We start from the raw sequence: 18,799 nt of genomic DNA, 5'->3' as shown, positions 1-18,799 counted from the left end.
AGGGCTGATGCTTGCATTCCAATTAACAAATCCCATTTCCTGTCTAATATCCTTGACTCCTTTCCCACCTCCTCATAACATGCCCTGGCAGATGTTTATGTCAATCCTAAAAACGAATCTCAGTGTGTGAAAAAGATTTTTTTTTTTTTAATTTAAAATCTCCCAGAAGGAACTGTCAAAACCCATTCCTTTATCGTTATATTCACCCTTCCCTTCCAGCTCAAGATCCTGTTGCCACTGGTTACCTTGTGTGTCTAGTTTTGTTTGCTGCACTCCCATGCTTGGGTGATAAAATGTTGTTGGCTGTTTTCAGTTCTGTGTCCCTGACTTGAGAGCTTCTAGCCTCTCAGATTTAGAATTCCATCAAATTTCAGAGAAAAAGGAAATAAGTAGAAAAAAGAAATCCCGGGGCACCTGGGTGGCTGTCGGTTAAGCGTCCGACTTCGGCTCAGGTCATGATCTCACGGTCTGTGGGTTTGAGCCCCGCATCGGGCTCTGTGCTGACAGCTCAGAGCCTGGAGCCTGCTTCCGATTCTGTGTCTCCCTCTCTCTCTGCCCCTCCCCTGCTCATGCTCTGTCTCTCTCTGTCACAAAAATAAATAAAAACATTAAAAAAAATTTTTAAAAGAAAAAAGAAACCCCAGTGTATTTTCCGAATTTTAAAATACCCCACCATCAAATACCTTATAGCCCCTGCTACTTGGTTCTCATCAACTCATTGCTTCCTCTTTTGCCAGCTCATTATGATTTCTGTGTTAAATTTAAACTTCTCTTGTGGTTCTGTTCACCACATAGAAGCTGCTACTGTCCTACCAATGAAGCAAAAAAGAGTCATCTATTCTAACGGGAGTGATTTGTACCCCTGGCAGAAAGGGTCCTCTGGCCCCTGTTCCTGCCCGGCTCCAGGAGGAAAACATAGATGCCAAAAATTAGGTCCCTTTTCACTTTCTGCTGGTGTTTCATTCTTAGAATACTTGGTAATATTCATTATTTGAGAAGAAAAATTGCCCTTTTGAAATCTGGAGCCTGAATTATAGAGCATAATTGTTTCTCTACTCTTACATCACCAAAAGACTACAGGGCAACCCCATTGCTGGGCCCCAGCACCGATCTTATCAGGTGGGTGAGATGAAGCTCCAAGCAGTGTTCAGGTGTTAAGAATTCCATATCCTGCCCACAGAAGTCCACACTCCTGATCCCTGCCCAGTCCTCTGCCTAGTAAACTATATTGCTTGGATAGGGTCTTTCAGTGGTCCTCAGCTAACTATATTAAGTTCCAAACCTGTATCAAAAGTCTCTTTTTGAGCCACACAGTATAGAGAATAAAGATCTCTTCTTCATATAGTTGAATCTTGTAGTTTCAAAAGAAACCATTAGAAGGGCATATAATGAACCCTGTACCAGAGAGGAAGTGTCCCCAAGTGACCTCACTCCCTTTCCTTTTTCTTCCCCAGGACACTGAGCAGGCCCTCCCTAACTGGTCCAGCCACCACATTTTTTTGCACTAGAACAGATAGATGATTGGAAATCTTTAGATATAAAAACTGTTTCTCTTCCAAAGAACTTTCAATTAAAAACATATACCTAAATTCTCGTTTTCGAAGACCTCCCCATTTGATTTGTATGTCTCAAAGGGAAATTGAAAGAACATGAATTGTTTAAAAATGTAACAGAAAGGCCTGGAAAGTGGTCTTTCATGGTTGCTGGTGAGTTGGGGCAAAGACACAGGAAGGCTCACCCCAGGCCTTCTCACCTCCCCTCCCTTTCTGTTCTATTGGCTTCCCTTAATTTGATGTTGGTACATTTTTTACTTGTCTTTTGGTCTGAGCATTATTAGCCTTGCTCTGTTTTTGCTTAGGAACTTTAAAATCCTTGAGATTTCCAAGTGTGTGTGTGTGTGTGTGTGTGTGTGTGTGTGTGTGTGTGTGTGTGTGTGTGTTTGCATGTGTATACCTTGGATCTCCATTCTTACATGCTTTTTTAGTTTTCTTTTTGGAGGAGGGCTTCATTTTTTCCCCAATCTAGAGATTCATGCTACACTGGGCTTTTATAACACAAGGCACATCTTAGCCCTGTCTGTGTATGTAGACTGGGCCTGCTAGACCAGAAACCTTCCACCGTATCGTGATGCTTGCTTACCACCCAGCAGCAGTGCAAACCAGCCAACTTGGTTCCCTCTTAGGGCCAAAGTGTTCGTCGTTGCCCCTGAGTTTGGGATTGGGCACCTCAGCCTTGCAATGCAAAGGCTACTTCTTCTCAGAAGCATAGCATTAATATGAGCAAATGGGTTTCCTGGGTTGAGGAGTCAGAACAGTTGAGTATAACCTTAGTTAACAAAACATTTGGTCAGTCTTCCCTTGCTTCAGGCTATGTAACCTGAAAAACACAAAAGAAAATCAATGGAAGCCTTGTTCATTATACCCGAATTACCAAGAAGTTCTCCCCTTCCTGGGCATGTGGCTTTCTGCAAGGCTAATCTGGTAGATGGAGCTTGGGCATGACAGGTAATGCCCCTGATGTTCCCTTATGAAAAGATGAACAACATTCTGGTAGTATCTGTAGGATGAATTGTATAAAAAGGTATTGCTGCAATGCTGGCTCAGTTATCAGTAAATATAGTAGCATTACTACCAAAAACAAGTTTGAGAAATGAGTGAAAGTCCACCCAGGCAAGATGAAGGCTGCACAGGCTGGCCCACGGAGACTGGCCCAGAGCTACTGCAGCAGGAAAATAGAAGCACGAAATGTGACTGAGAAATAAACATACCTGTTTCCTATCCGTGACACCTAGAGCTTGTTCAGAGACCAAAAGGAAGTGAAAAAGAATCTCTTACTTTCTGCAAGATTTTCCAAATATGTAGCTGGAAAGGAAGTCATCTAACCCAGGGGTACTTTACAGATTTTTGTACATGAAACAAGCTATGGTGTATCAAAAGGGAAAATGTTGGGGGAGGGGTGCAATTTTTGAGCCTGTAAAAGGGTGATGATGTTTGTAAGCTGATCACTTAGAATTCTGTATTTTTGTGTGAAAATACAAGTGGTGATTCAGCTTATAAAAAGCCCATTTTCCTCATGTCTCTGGTGCACAGTACTAGGCTGGAACATTCTAGTCCCAGGCTGGGGCTTCTGGAATCTAGATATCTCCCTAGCCCATCTGACTAGAGTCTCCACATGGTCTACCAGGCAGGTAGAGACCCTGAAGCCTGTGGTTAGGGCTCCTTTGTCCAACAATGAGAACTGGGAGCCTGTATCATGGGAAGAGATAAGTACCTGGGATGAGGCAGATGCCCACAGCTGCTTCTCAGCTGTATACCAGACCTGGACATCCCCTTTATTTTTGTTCAAGAATCCTGGAGACTGGCCCACCAACTTGCTCCTGGAGTGGCCCCGGGCCATGTGAGAGGCAGGGTCTAGAGTGAGGTATCCAAACAGATCAGGGCAAAGTGGTAGTGTGGAGAATGCGGCCAACCTAGGATTCAGGTCCTAGCTTCACCATATGCCCAGCAAAGTCACTTAACCTGTCTGGGCCTCTGCAAAATAATGGGAGGAAGGGATGACATTGCCAGCTTTCCTGGTCTGGCATTCTGAGTAGGGTCTATGTGTGACTCTTCTCCCAGCTGCTTCCAGCAGCCATTTGCTAGATTTGCCTAGAGCCTTTGTTAGCCCTTTATTATTTTTTTTAATGTTTGGGGTTTTTTTGAGAGGAAGTGAGCAGGGGAGGGGCAAAGAAAGAGGGAGAGAGAGAATCCCAAGCAGGCCCCATGCTACCAGCATGGAACCCAACATGGGGCTCCTTCCCACAATCCGTGAGATCATGACTTGATCCGAAATCAAGAGTTAGATGCTTAACTGACTGAGCCACCCAGGCGTCCCTCTTGGCCCTTTAAAGAGGGCAAACTCTTGGGGCACCTGGGTGACTCAGTTGGTTAAGCATCAGACTTCAGCTCAGGTCTTGATCTCACAGCCTGTGGGTTTGAGCCCCGCATCCAGCTCTGCTTAGAGCCTGGAGCCTGCTTCCAATTCTGTGTCTCTCTCTCTCTCTGCCCCTTCCCTGCTCTGTCTCTCTCTCTCTCTCCCTCTCAAAAATAAACATTAAAAAAAATGTTCAAAAAAAGAGGGCAAACTCTTAGTTCAGAATGGGAGAGGAAGATTAAGGGTTTAGCCAGGCTGTGCCACTACTTGGAGCCTCAGATCCCTCACTTGAAAATAGAGAAGCTAATGCCTGTCCAGGTAGCCACCTGGGACCAGTGTAAGGCTCAAATGAAATAATACATGTGAGAATGTTCTGAAATGAAAGCACTATTCATGCTTCTTACATGCATCCCACTAAATCTGATATTCTGCCACTTTTCAAAATCCAATGACCCATCTCATCCCTGCCCCCAGATGTCAAGATGAGTGGGTGCTAGAGCACCACTGATGGTGGCCACCTCTCAAAAGAAAGCACTGCTTCAGAGGAAGAAGTTGAGTTTGCTGCCAGGGTGAAAGTGGGGCAGGTGAGCCTGCAGCATCTGGAAGGCAGACAGAGTAGTCCAGGATGAGAGTGTGGACCTGCTGCTGAGAAGCCTCCAACCAGGACCAAATTCTGGGTTTGCTCAGAGGTGATGACTGCCGTCCTCAGGAGACACCGAAATAGTCTGATAAGTGACACATACGGTACCCATTACAAAGACACAGAGACCTAGCACCCTAGCACTTTAACCATAATAAACTTTTAAAAAACTCGTATTTGCCATAAGCTTGATGATATGTTTGCTCTTAGAACTAGTGGACCAAATCATCTATTTCTCACATCTCCAAAAAAGGCAAAGAAATTACACTCAAAATCAGTACCTCTGTGCTTTCCTTGCATGCTCACTTCAGATTCAAGTCTGGGTGGAACTCCCCTTGTTTAACTGGTTTTTTCCCCTTGATTTCTCTGTCTTTTTTTTTTTTTTTTTTTTTGAGAACCAAAAAAAATTTTTTTCTCATCTTGGTTTTTTATTTTTTTAAATATAATTTATTGCCAAATTGGTTTCCATACAATTTTTTTAATTGTTTTTTAACATTTATTTATTTTTGAGAGAGTTAGACTATGCACAAGTGGGGGAGGGACAGAGAGAGAAGGAGACACAGAATCTGAAGAAGGCTCCAGAGTCTGAGCAAGCTGTCAGCACAGAGCCTGATGCAGGGCTCAAACCCATGGACCGTGAGATCATGACCTGAGCTGAAGTCGGACGTCCAACCGACTGAGCCACCCAGGCTCCCCTTCTTATTTTTAAAGCAGTATTTATTGGGCATTTTTTCTGATTATTAAAGTAGTATATATTATTACTTAGAATTTGGAGCATGAAGGAAAGTCTGAAGAGGAAAGTCATAACCATGCATCCTGTCAGCTCCACTAGCTCCTCTCCAGGGGTTCCCATTCTGCCTTCTGTTATTAGGATAATGCCTTTTTTTTTTTTAACACTTTTTTTAACACCTGCTTTACCTGATGTCCCTTTTTCTAATTTCATTTGCTAATTTCTGTTCTGAATATCCTGTTACCTCATATTGTCGTCTGTGTTGGAAAGGGTGTATGAGGATGTGGTCCACATAAAAAGAACTAAAAGCTACATTTGTGATATCCAGAAAGTAGAAACACATTTAAACATACATGCAGGTACATGGGCTCAACTGTGTTGGTTGTGTATCAAGTCACTGTCCCTTGCTAATGAATGTGGACACTGTTCCACTCTGCACCACAGGTGTGTTTGCATATAATATCAGTACCAGGAAGCAACAGAGAATGTTACATTGACATTGTGTGTCATGAGATTTATCCAGGTATTCTGAGCACCAACGGGGAGTCTGCACTTTGAAACAGAGAAGGTTGAATGTGGGTCAGCTATAAGCAGAGAAAGGAGCCTTTCTTCCCAACCCCAGTGCATCAGCTGATCACAGTCATGTCTGTTTAGAACCCTGGATGTAATCAACATTGCAGACACACATGCATACCCACAAACAAGTCTCTGGCTTTAGTTTTGAAGTATTACCTGATACTAGGTTCATTGTGCACAAAGCACTATGATGAACACTGAAGGGCGTGAAAGAAAGGGAAAATGTGGTGCCTGCATTTGCAAAGCAGAAGGGCCCATCAACCAATAGCTTGTCTATTTAGCCCTCTTATTGACTAAAACAGGTCTATTTCTTAAACCCTGTTCTAATCCTAAAACTGCCCCTGCTCCCTGTAGTTCTGAGGCCATTTCTCTGAGCCTGTGTCTCCTGTGTGTGCCCTGGTGGTTCTGTGATGGTCCCTTGCTGGGCTCCCCTCCCTCCTCCTGGGTAACCATCAGGTCTCCCTAAGTCTTAGACATGTCTCTCTGCACACTGTCTTCTCTCAGTTGCCCCGTCCATGACTCTTACCAGCATTGTTACTGTGAGTTTTCGGCATGTCCTGTCAGCTCACCCCTTTTGGTCTTCCAGTCCAAAGTATGACAGCCTTCCCCTAGATGTGGCATTGGAACCCTTTGTGGAGATGGAGGGGCAGAAGAAAAGGGGGTGGTTATCTCTCCCTGGTACATGGGGGGATAGTGAGATGGACTGGTGGAAGTTGCCCCTGTGTAGTTATGTTTCCCTCAAGTCACCCTGGATCAGAACTCAAAGCATTACAGATATCAGCCCTGGAAGCCCATCCCAAGGTCAGGTGCTGCCTCCATAGATTCAGAGCTTCTTTCTGTGGGCATGGCAATCCCTTAGACTTACCCAGGGTTAGTTTTACGTGGAGTGCATGCGTCTGTGGTGACATCTTAGAATATTTCACACAGGTTTGGTTGGTGACCCGAGGTTATCACCTGCAAACTTAGGAGCAGTGTTGGCCACATATTTAACATGAACTGTTCCACAGAGATAAGCAGACAAGTCCCAGGGGCTTTGGGTATTTTTGAGGAGGGAACCCAATACCCAGATGTCACCACCTTCCCAGTAAGGAACAGAGGAAGAAGGAGCATCCCACTCACCCCAAGAGCCACCCACCATCATAAGGGAACACGTGCATTCCTTTTTGAAGCCACATGCCCGATGCCTGGGTCTGCTCTTGTTCAGTTTCCGTGCTGAAAAAAGGACTTAATTCATTTGTAGACTTTGTTTCCCTTGTTTCTGCTTTTCCATTTCTTGTATTTTTTTTCTTTTCCTCCTGTTGTTCCTTTCTCACTTCTTATGCTTTTTGTCCTCTGCTTGTTTTTTATTTCACCTTCTCCCTGTCCCTCTCCACTTCCAAACTCCTCTTCCTCCTCCTCCTCTTCCTTTTTGTCTTTCTTCGTCTCCTCCTCTTCCTTTTCCTTGTTTGGTCCTTTTTGAAGTTGAGCCCAGTGGCGGGACTCCACGGCGTAGACCTCTCTCCTTCTGCCCTTGCTGTGTCCAGGAAGGTAACGTAACTCCCCCAACCTCATCCCCACTGCCTCTCAGGGGTCATAGCAACACTAGTCAAACAGGGACCCAAAATCCAGTTATTTCTCTCTTTTTCTCTGACACTTGAAAGCTTTGTTACAAAACTCTATGAGTATGTGGCAGTTTCTTACAAGGTACAGTATCCCTTTGACTGTCTTGGGGAGGACTGGGGTACAGAGGGGAGCCAGAGAGCCTCCAGGTAGGGGCTTTTCAGGCTGCAGCTGAGCATCCCATGATTTATGCCAGTATTCGTGGCTGGACCTTTCAGACTCAAATCTAGCAGATAGAGGGGCCAGGGACACAGGTGAGGAAACTCCTACCTGTGTGGCAGAGATTTCTATTGGTGTCGTCGAGGAATACTGTCCTTACAAAGACTGGTCAAATGTCCCCAAGTTATTTTCCAGAAAAAAAAAAACAAAAAACAAAAACAAAACAAAACAGCACTAGATGCAAACTTTCTACCCTGTGTCTTGCTGAGTGTGTGTGTGTATTTTTTTTTTTTTTAAGTTTGTCTGATTTGAAGTCTGTTGTGGTGATAAGATTGTTGTTGAAAAGGCATGTGGGAAGGGGAAAGGGGAGTGTGGTCATGACTAACCCTTGCTAACTTCTTACTCTGCTCTTCATGGCGCTCACATTTGACTTTCACCCACCCCGCCATATACCTTTGCTCATCGGCTGTGAACAGTCTCTACCATAGCTCATGAGCAGTGTTCGGATGTCTCCCAATGGAATTTTTGTCCTTGCACATGGGGAGGTGGGAAGGAGGGAGAGACCTCCCAGTGCGTTCACAGCTTGCCGCACTGGGCAGCTTGCATGCCTCAGGGCTCCATCTTCCATGGCCATGTGGGCACACTGTGCAGAGACGCTCAGAAAGGAATGCATGGAACTGAGCTGTGGGCTGCTTTAAAAGCCTAAGGACCAAGTCTATTGGGTCGGGTAAGGAGAGCTTTTGTCCCCAGAAACCCCAGCACTCCACAGAGGCAGGCTTGGCCGGTCAGGTGAGAGCTTCTGTCCTTCAGAGTAGGACTCAGGGACAGGACTTCACCTTGGAAGCATAGCTGCATGTGCACCCAGGCACAGTGCAAACACTAACCCCTGCTTGTGTGAGTGCAATTCACTTCTGCCTCTCCAGAGTGTGGCCCCTGTTGAAAGACTAACTGGCAGGGGCCTCCTGTGTGTCAAGCAAACAACCTAGCAGAAAGAGAGTTATCTCTGAACCGTGTGCAAGGAAGTCAGATGGGAAGAATGTAGGAAAACAGAAAGGAGTTTGATACAGGGGAGTTGTCCCACCTGAGGGTATATTCCATATGTTTCTGGGTCTGGTCTTTACTGGGATGGGACATCCAGCCAAGTGAGTCATAAAATGGAAGGCACTTTGAAAGATTTCCCAGTCCAACACCTCTTAACCTGGGGCCCGTGGGTGGACTTCAAGAAGCCCATGAACACCCTGAAGTTTATATAAGATTGCTGGATGTGTACACATGCATTTTTCTATGAAGAGAGTCCCTAGATTTCCTGAGATTCTCAGAATGGTTTGTAATCCCAAAATATTGAAGACCACTGATGTAATGTGTATTTTGCTTCAGGCAGGACCACACTATTGCCACAAGCTGCTACTGCTTTTTTTTTTTAATGTTTATTTGTTTTTGAGAGAGAGCAAGCTCAAGCAGGGGAGAGGCAGAGAGACAGACAGAGATAGAGAATCCCAAGTGGGCTTTGTACTGTCAGCACAGAGCCTGACGTGGGGCTCAAACTCACAAACTGTGAGATCATGACCTGAGCTGAAATCAAAAGTCAGCTACTTAATCGACAGATCCACCCAGGTGCCCCTTGCCATGAGCTTCTTTGTGTTCCAAGGAAAAAGAGTTTGTTCCCTCCTTGGGTGGTTTCATTCCTTGGAAGGTTCTTCCTCTGTCCTCCTGTTTCAATTAAGCCCAGCAGGGTCAGGCTGCCCCTGATGGAGATTTAGGTATCGGCCATGTGTTAGTGTAGAGCACCAGCCCCAGAAACTGCTGCTGGAATTGGGTCAAAGAATACTGCCTTATTTAGCCTCTAGGGTCTGCTGGTGTTTCTCTGCCCTTGGCGAGAAACCTGATAGCAATCCTGGGATGTACTGCATATACAATGCAGGAAACTTGATGGGCCAGAAGTTCAGAAAAGGTACCTCGTTGATCGGGATGTAAAGAAATGATTAGCATCAGTACCAGTCAGTGGCCCAGAGAGGGGCAGTAGCCCAGAAGAGAGCTGGGTTAATGAGGGTAATTTAAAAGGAGGGGTAAGTGCAGTTTATAAATTTGCATTTGCCTCATTCATGAGACTGGTTTCCTCAGCAGATTTAGTACATAGCAAGTACCAAATAAATGCTGAATGGGAAAAAGGAGGGCAAGGCACTTAAAACATACCAAGAACAAACCACTGAGCAGGAGTGGTCCAAATAAGCTGTGACCAGGTTACTGAGAGGGTGAGGGCTGGGCCTGGGAAGGACAGATGGAAAGCACAGACTCCGTTAGGCTCTGGGGGTAGGCATGGTGGCCCCCTCCATGTCTGTAGGCAAACTTTGGACCTGGCTTGGGAGTGTTCCGGCAGCATCCTGCTCGGCTCTCTTTGCACATTTGCCCCAGTGTGATAACTCCTGCCGGCCGGGGTAGACAGGAGACATTTTCTGCGCCTGATGTACCCTCTCTCTTGGCAGGCATGGGCAAGAAAGATGACCCCAAGCTGATGCAGGAGTGGTTCAAGTTGGTGCAAGAGAAAAATGCCATGGTGCGCTACGAGTCAGAGCTGATGATTTTGTGAGTGGCCTGAGATTGGGGACCCACCTATGGGGGAGGCTATCAGCTCAGCACCTGTCACAGCAGGAGCACAGCTGTTTCCTAATTTAGGCGATGGGGAAATATGGTCCCCAAGTCACTGTCTCCCTCTTCCCCCTGCCCCCAATCCCAGTGCCCGGGAGCTGGAACTTGAGGACCGGCAGAGCCGACTGCAGCAGGAACTTCGGGAGCGGATGGCTGTGGAAGGTAAGAGGGGAAGTGCGCTCTGGAAAGCTGGGTGTGGGCCTGCTGCCTCCTGGTCCTGTAGACCTAATGTCTTTGGCCACTGCCCAGATCACCTGAAAACCGAGGAGGAGTTGTCAGAGGAGAAAAAGATCTTGAATGAAATGCTGGAGGTGGTGGAGCAGAGAGATGCCCTCGTGGCCCTGCTAGAGGAGCAGCGGCTCCGGGAAAAAGAGGAGGACAAAGACCTGGAGGCCGTCATGCTGTCTAAAGGCTTCAGCCTGAACTGGTCCTGAGTTCTACCCGTGCTCTGGCTGGCTGGTCTGTGGCATCTGCCTGAGCCAAGCTGGGTTCTTCCAAAAACCACCCGGATGCAAGATCTGAGAAGACCTGGCACCTCCTGGGAGTTTACACTCAAATGTCTACGTGCCTCTTGAAAAGTGGGTCAAATGTCTGTGCTATGGGGAACCCCAGGCGAGGATGATTATCTGAGGTGGCAGAGCCTCCTTGGAAGAGGCCCACCCTGACTTCCCGCTCCAGAGAGAGAGGAACACAGAGCATTTGACACATAACGCAGGAAAAGGAGAACCTGCACGCTCCCCAAGGACGCACGGTGACTGGTGCCCCTTCCACGGGAGGAGGTAAGAGACGGAAGCTGCCCCCTCTCTGGCAGAACCACAGCCGCCAGGGTGTGCCTCCACAGAGCAGAAGGGACGGCCATCGTCTTCATGTTCCCTGAAGCACCACCAAAGAAGTGAAGAACACCCCCCAGGAGGCAAGATGTGAATCAAAACCTGGGAGGGGGCAGTGGCCAGCAGGTCAGTGCCTACGCCGGCATCACAGGAGGACCTGAAGGCGGGCTGGCTCCCGAATTCATTATGCAAGAAGGAGGACCCAGGAGGGGTCTGCTCCCCGGCACCCCCGCACCACACACTGGACCCCTGGTGGCCAAATGTCCCAGGCCTCTCTCTGGCTCTGGCCTGAGACCTGTGGATTGCTGCATTCTGCTTTTAATTCACAACAATTTTGACACTGGAAAATACTGACTTTGGGGGACAGGATGAGGCCTGACATTTCAAGCCCCCACTTGACAGACAGGCGTTGTCACTGTTCAACGCTTCACGTCGGGGCAGGAGATTATCTTTTTCCTTGACGTTTTTCCTGTGTTTGCACATTGAAATGAAGCTGACAACCTGGCAAGACGCTCAGCCGCTTCGGACCCTTTTTGTCAATTAACTTATTTTTTTAATACTTGAAAAGAAGTAACTTCATTTTTATATCTTTACTAGAGACACTGATCACGTGGCACCCGGTGTAGGAGTGATGGGGGTGTCTGCTGCGTCCTACACAGTCCCATCCCAAACTGACTGAATGCTGTTACAGCTGTCTATTTATTAGCCTTCTTCATCGTGTTGCTGACCCAGTTGGCGTTAGGGAGCAGCTGAGACCCTTGTGTGGGTTCTTAGTTGTAGCTCTTCTGTCCCCTCCTGTACTTTGTGTCTGGCACCTTCTCCTTCACCTGGCTCGCTCTTACTGTGGTACCAAACTTTTGTGTCTGCACCATTCATCTGTCAGGGGTACATTTCAGCACTGTTTGAGGCCAGGCCAAAAGGCACAGATGTCACTCACATCTCTCTATTGAACCCTGGCTCTGCAGAACCCGTTTTTTTTTTTTTTTTTTTTTTTTTTCCTCTGCTTTGGTGCCAGGGTTTCACCTCCCACAGCATATTTATTAAAGTTTGGGGGTAAGTCCTTTTCCAAGCTGGCCGAGACAGTGTATGGTGGGACCCTGTAATCCATCTAGTTGATGAGAATTCCCCTCAGCCCAGCCTCAGGTCCCACCAGACAGAGATGCAAGTGTTGTAGCACATATTGGAATTTAGGTTGGTCTCTCACAGTTAACGCCATCCCAGACCTCCTCTGCACCCAGATCTCCATGGGGAGGCAGGGGTAATGAGCACCATGTAACCAGCTCCTTGAGCCAAACTGCTCACTTCTCCTAGTTCAACCAGAGACTGGCCTTGTGCAGCTCATAGAGCCATGGTGTGGGAAAATCTGGTGGCACAGGGCTTGTCCAGCCACACAATGACATGCGGTCCACCCAGGGAAGATTCCTGTCAGGGCCAGGCCAATCCGGGAGGGTCCTCTAGCAGAAGACTTCTGGTGGAGAGGGGCCAGTGTAGAGAGAACAGAGGCCTGGCAGCTCTTCAAGGCAGCCTAGATCAGGTGTCCGTGCTGACTTTGGAACCTCCAGGGGGACCCACACCATGCCTCAACTTGAACATTCATTCTTGGTACAAAGGAGCAAAGAACCTGTCTTAACTCTTCACTTTGTCCGAAGGCTGCCATCTCTCTCCTGTGGAAATCCAGATGTGCTGCTAGCAGCTGTCACAGCTCTGACTTCTTCACTTTCTGTTTTCTGATGAGACAGAATCTCCATTTTTATGCTTTTCTTAAAAAGGGGAGGGGTGGGTGTTCTAGATTCTATCTTTAAACCTCAACCTTCCAGTAAAATTGGACTTGAGACAGGACCTTCATCAGGCGGCCTTGTCCCTAAGCTGCTTCACCTCTTGAATGCCACCTTAACTAGCCAAGCCCCAGGAGAGCTGTGCCTGCATCCCTTGTGGCTCCTGCTAATCCCAGAACAAGGAAGCAGTTTACGAAGTGGCTGGTAAGGGATGCAGCAGCCATAGCGATGTGCTGTAAGTAGCTTAATGTAGCAGGAGCACCAGATGTTACCGTCTGCCCTTGCTGCCGGCCAGTACTGGTCAGCCTTTTAACACTCTGCACTCTGCTGAAGCACACTGCTGGTTAATAGAAGGGAGACTGAAGACTCTGCAGAGAAGCTTCAAAAATCCACCAGCCTGCAAAATGTTTGCCAGTTCTCCACTCCCAATGGTGTTGCGACTTCAGGTTCTAGTAGTGCACCTTTTTTTTTTAAAGCTCCCATTTTATAACCACTAGTTTGCAGTTTATTTTAGTACCCTGGTGACATGCTGCGTGAAATGTTTTCCAACTCTGGAAATGCATGCAGCTCCAGGCAGGTCCCCTTCCTGACATTTAAGTCCTCTTGAAGGCAGGAGACAGAGAATATATATATAAATATACACACATCAATGTGTGTGTATATATATGTATGAAATGCCAGAGTTTGAGCCCAAACACAAGGCCAATACAGTGGACAACCAGTCCAGTGTCACTAGAGGGAAGGCTGTAGGCACCCCTACTCCTGAGTCTAAGGGACTCCATGTGAGGTTCTAACCCTGCTCAGGTGATATATTTGGGCCTTTGCCCTCAAACTATCCTCCAGTTGCTTTTGACCAGCAATGATAGACTATCCTTTCAGAAGAAGAAATTTTTCAGTGGGGCAGGAGGTTTAAAGGAAAAAAATTGGAAGGTGGTAATAACTGAGCTGCCAGTTAGGCAGAAGGGGAATGGGCCATTTTATGCGCAATAAAAGTTCTTAAAAGAAATACAGAATATTTCTTTTTTTAAAAAAATTTTTTTCAATGTTTATTCATTTTTGAAAGAGAGAGACCGAGCACAAGCACACCACAAGGGGTGGTGTGGAGAGAGAGGGGGACACAGATTCCAAAGCAGGCTCTAGGCTCTGGGCTGTCAGCACAGAGCCCGATGCAGGGCTCAAACTCACAAACTGTGAGATCATGACCTGAGCTGAAGTCGGAAGCTTAACCGACTGAGCCACCCAGGCGTCCGGAAATACAGAGTATTTCTTAGGTCATTTTACTGGACTTGGCAGTGAGCCAGGATGCATTTCCACATTCCACTACCTGCCTCTCTTAGGGAGATGCTGTCCATGCACATCATTTATGTCTGGCATATGCATGGGTGTGTGTACAAGGTTGTTTAAAGAACACAACTTTGTTTTGTTTTTTGTTTTTTAGTTTGTGCTTTTTTTTTTTTTAGTCCTTCATATTATCCTGGCTCAGCCCCCAACTGCTATCATTTGAGAAAATTCCTGAAACAATTTAGTGTGAAAAGAAGCTATTCTTCAAGTCCAAGTGGTCCTGTGGTCCTGGCAGCCTTCTTTGCCAGCACGGCTTCTGTGCCTGCCTCACCTCTGTCCTTTGATACAGCTAACCGGGAAGCCCAGTGGCATGGGGTCTGCGGCCTCCAGGTCTAAATTGTTTAGATGTGTCAGTGTCCCCATCTACATTCAGCATAGGGTCTTGGAGAGATGATGTCACCCATCTTTAGACTGGAACCATCCCCAAAGGATTGAAGGCAATAATCCTGATGAACTCTTCTCTCTTCACTACAAGAAGCCTCTTGGGTTAGTCTCCAGATGGAGACACATTCCAGCTCTTTTCCCCTTCTCTGGTGTGTTGACCTGTCAGGAGATAGCTGACTTTGTTGTCACCCATAGAACTAATCCCAAAGGCACAAGGCTTCCCTCTGGGGCAGTAACAGACAGCAGGGAAAGAAAAAATGGCACTAGATGTGTTGAGGTGAGCCTTGCCCAGCCTAGAGGTCACTGCCATGGAAGCTGGCTCCTAGAGCCTTTCAGCTTTATTGCCAGCTATCCCAGAAAGAAGAAAGGACCCTATCTTAGGTAGAAAAAAATATAACTAGCTTGAGTGAATATTCTGTGGCTATGTATGACACATGCTTATTGGGAAAGGCTGGAGTTTGGTAGTCACCTGTGCTGATCCCAGTCACCTTTTGTTCCTCAGAGGTCTTGCTTTGATTAGAGCTGGAAACAAGCAGGATTTGACCACAGGTCACAGCAGCCCCAGGTGGCAGGAAATGATGGCTGCTGTTTTTGGCAGGCAACAGAAAGGAACGCTACATAAGCCCTATGTAAGTGCACCTCAGAAACACATACCCCCTTTCCTTCCAAGAAACTCTGAAGGAAATGTCTTATGTCTCTGAAATCCCCCCTGAACCCTTCTTAGGAATCAGAGTAAAAAATGGTAAATGGAGAGAATGTTTTGTTTTATTTTACTTTATGAGCTGGCCAGTCCCCTTAAGGAGACTCCCTTCTCTGTGTTATCTGCTCAAAAGATCCCCTCCCAGCAATGCTAGTGAAGAGGGTAAGAAACCATCCTCTCAGGTGGATTTTGTCCCACTGAAACATCAGCCCAGGGGGCCAGAGCTGCACCTCATACACTAAACCAAGGAGCCTGTTAGACCAGGTGCCCAGGGTCACAAAGACCTTTTACACTCCCATATGGACCACCTATTGCTGTCAAACTTCACCAGGTAGCATTTTGTGACAGCCCCACTCCTTGTGTCCTCTGCCCTGAGGTCTTATAGGTGGGGCTTAAACAAGGAAGCTGGAGTCCTGGCTTCTGTGGGAGGCCATGTGTGCTGGCTGCCTCTGCCTGAGAAGCCACCTTATTACTAAGACATATGGAAGAGGAGACTGCGTCCCATGATGCATGCATATACATGTGTGCACATGTGCGCACACGCACCTTCTTTTCATGGTCAGTATGCCCTTTCTGAACCAGTGTGGACCTCTAGCTCTAAAGGAGGCTGAATATAAGCCTTTGGACCCAGGAGGGTCCAACTGAGGGTCCAGGCTAAAGCAGGATCTAAGTTGAGGATCTTGTAACAGTAAACAGCTCAGCGCCTGGAGGATTACAGTTGCATTGAATGGTCTCCCACATAGGCAGCTGGAGCATCCCCAGATCCAGGGGAAGGGTCATTTAGAGTGCCCAGTACAAGAGTGGGGCTGCCTCATGCAACTTATGAAATGAGAGTAACGTTGCTGGTTTCTGTGTCCACATGTGAGAGAGTGGTAAGGAATGTGAGTCGGGCAAGATTAAGGTTGGCATTCAGACATGAAACTCATTCCTGCCTCTTCCCTGACTTCAGAGGAAGCCTTAGGCCTATCACTTAACTTGTCAGTGCCTCCCTCCCTGGTAACCAACCCACAGAATCCATGGGAGGGCAAAGCATTGAAGGGTTTGAGATTCTTCAATCAGGGCCTTTGTAGATGAGCAGACATCTTTCATGATGGTAACTAATGTTCACCTTGAAGAAACCTGAGAAGGACTGAGGGGAAGCAGTCCCAGCACCTCTAGGGTCTGGCTCCCTACTACCCGGGTTCATCGCAGATCTATCTGGTGAGCCAACGGAGTTGTGCATTTACTCTTAATTACTTAAAATGCTGGGCTGAATCTTCTGTTTCCTCTCAGGAACTTAACTTACTCATGACAGGTTGATGTAGATGGGCAGTGTTTCCAGAACCTTCAGATGGGTCGCTGCTGGATGCGTGCCTGAGGCTGGATGATGCTGAGCCTGAGTCAGCACTCAGTGCCTTACTAGGAACAAACCAGCACTCTCAGTTCAAGAGGACAACACTCCAGTCTTTTTCCTCACACCCGCCAGCCACCTCCACCTTCATCTTGAGGCAGCTCCACCAGACCTGCTCTCCCAGCAGTGACTCCAGGGGACATACCACAGGTCCCTAGTCCTCCAGAGTCATTACCAAGGAGAAGGGGTTCATCCAAGTGAAAGCTAGGGTGTATTAGTATTATGGTGCTGATCAAAAGCCAAAAGAACAAGGGTTCACTCACATGCACCACGGGCAACTGGCACAGCAAGTGACAAGAAAAAGTGAGTTTCTTGGTGGGGAAGTCTGGATGAATATCCAGCATCTGGCAATGTGGCCTTCAGGTTGTCTCCCTAAGAGTTTAAATGCCAGGTCTTTCCCGTGGGAGAAAAAAACAAGAAGCACCTGACAGCCAACAGCCCTCTTTCCCCAGCTGCATTTTATTTAATTTTTTTTTTAATGCTTTTAAAGAATTAAGTACCATTTTAAAAATGTAACCAGGGCCAGACTTACTTGCCAGCCTTCATATTGGGACAGAATACTGTTTCTGGCCCTAGAATTAACATTTTAAGTCTTCATCACATTGTTCTTAAAATCACCTGTAAAAATCCGGTTGGGGAAGCAGAAGGGTGAGGCTGGAAGATGCTGGCCCTGGGTCAGCACTTGGTGCCTTATACCAGTTTGGGAACAAACCAGCACTCAGCTCGGTCGGTGGGGGTTCAGGGGGACACCTCATTCTTTTCCCTGATGCCTCATCTACAGCCCAGGGGATCCAGAATTGGTAGAGCCTTAACTCCTGAGGGGTGGTCACCCCAGACTGTCTCTTCTGAATGAATCACCCCAACAGGCCTTGGCCCCTGCTCCTGGAAGATGCAGAGAGCGGTCCCAGGACACCCACCAAGTTCTCCTATGGGAAGATATTTGGAAGAAGCATCAAGGTCAGACGAGTTTTCTGAAACACCGTGCCTGAGGAGAGTAGGTAGAGGGTATGCCTGCCATGCTGACCGCAGTGGTTGACAATGTAAAATAAGTTCATGCCTATGTATGTGAAGAGCCCCGCCGACCCTGTTCATGACTTTTAGAGTCATTAGTGGGAAGGAAAGAGGGAAACAAGTAGAAAGTAACTTTTCAGTTTGGTGTAGCAGGGTCCACACTGAACCTCTGGCTGTTTGCACTCCTGTTGTGGGCAACAACCAAAATAAAATCGGTCATTATTTTTTTCTTCTGTGTGGAAGAGGATCATTTCTCCCCTCAAGCAAGTTCACACCCCCAGTGGGACCGGGATGTGCCCATAAAACCAAGGGCTCCAAGGATGCCTTCCCTCCTTGAGGTGCCAGGACCACCTGCCCACCCGGTCTGGCCTCCAGCAGAGCCAGCACCCATGGGGGTGGGTGAGCTGTGTCCCTGCTTGTTACTCATGTCTCCTTCCACCTGTCCCCCTGCTCCAGTCATTTCTACCTGCCCCCTACAACTGTGTGTGGATTGGAAAAAACACTGCGAGCTAGGAGAATATTTCTGCCTCTCGTTCCCTTGATCTTACTATGTATCTTGAAAGAAAAAAACGGGCAGAAAAATTGTCTTCCTCCCCAACCCTCTGCCCAGGCTGAGGACCCCCGTCTCAGCATTTCCTCATGCTTTTTCATCTCAGGGCGAGCATGTGAAGTTGAGCTGTGGCACAGCTGTGGTGGCAGGTGCTAATGGAGGAAGGGAGAAGACAGGATGAGAGGACTCTCAAGGGCAATAAAAAGACATGGACTTGGGGGCGCCTGGGTGGTTCAGTCGGTTGAGCGTCCAACCTCGGTTCAGGTCATGATCTCGCAGTTCACGAGTTCGAGCCCCGCATCGGGCTCTGTGCTGACAGCTCAGAGCCTGGAGCCTGCTTCAGATTCTGTGTCTGCCTCTCTCTCTGCCCCTCTCCCATCATGCTCTGTCTCTCTCTCTGTCTCTCAAAAGTAAGTAAACATTAAAAAAAATAAAAATAAAAAAAGACATGGACTCAAAACCTAGCTATGTGATCAGGGATGAAAAATCTGTCCGTTTCAAACCAGGACTGTGATAAGGAGGAGGGCATTGACGGGTTGACCTGGGAGGAGGCCTT

At 47.4% G+C, this 18,799-nt stretch overlaps 1 protein-coding gene across 18 annotated transcripts in view; it reads left to right on the top strand.

Annotated features, from left to right (window-relative positions):
* The window catches only part of MICAL3 (microtubule associated monooxygenase, calponin and LIM domain containing 3), a 235,862-nt gene extending 217,940 nt beyond the window's left edge, over positions 1-17,922 (top strand). For 15 of the 18 annotated variants that reach the window (XM_058744271.1, XM_058744280.1, XM_058744273.1 and 12 more), the window contains 4 exons: positions 7,320-7,385; positions 10,100-10,199; positions 10,351-10,424; positions 10,512-17,922. In XM_058744271.1, the coding sequence (XP_058600254.1) occupies positions 7,320-7,385; positions 10,100-10,199; positions 10,351-10,424; positions 10,512-10,696 (425 nt within the window). In that variant the 3' untranslated portion in view covers positions 10,697-17,922. The remainder of the gene's footprint in view (positions 1-7,319; positions 7,386-10,099; positions 10,200-10,350; positions 10,425-10,511) is intronic. The other 3 variants (XM_058744278.1, XM_058744274.1, XM_058744289.1) reach the window with 1 other exon arrangement.
* Positions 17,923-18,799: the final 877 nt, after the last annotated feature.

This window comes from Neofelis nebulosa, chromosome 8 (genome assembly GCF_028018385.1).
Source record: "Neofelis nebulosa isolate mNeoNeb1 chromosome 8, mNeoNeb1.pri, whole genome shotgun sequence".
In the NCBI taxonomy this organism is placed as follows: Eukaryota; Metazoa; Chordata; class Mammalia; order Carnivora; family Felidae; genus Neofelis; species Neofelis nebulosa.
The sequence above is the reverse complement of the archived record's forward strand: the minus strand, read 5'-3'. Positions and strand labels throughout refer to the sequence as shown.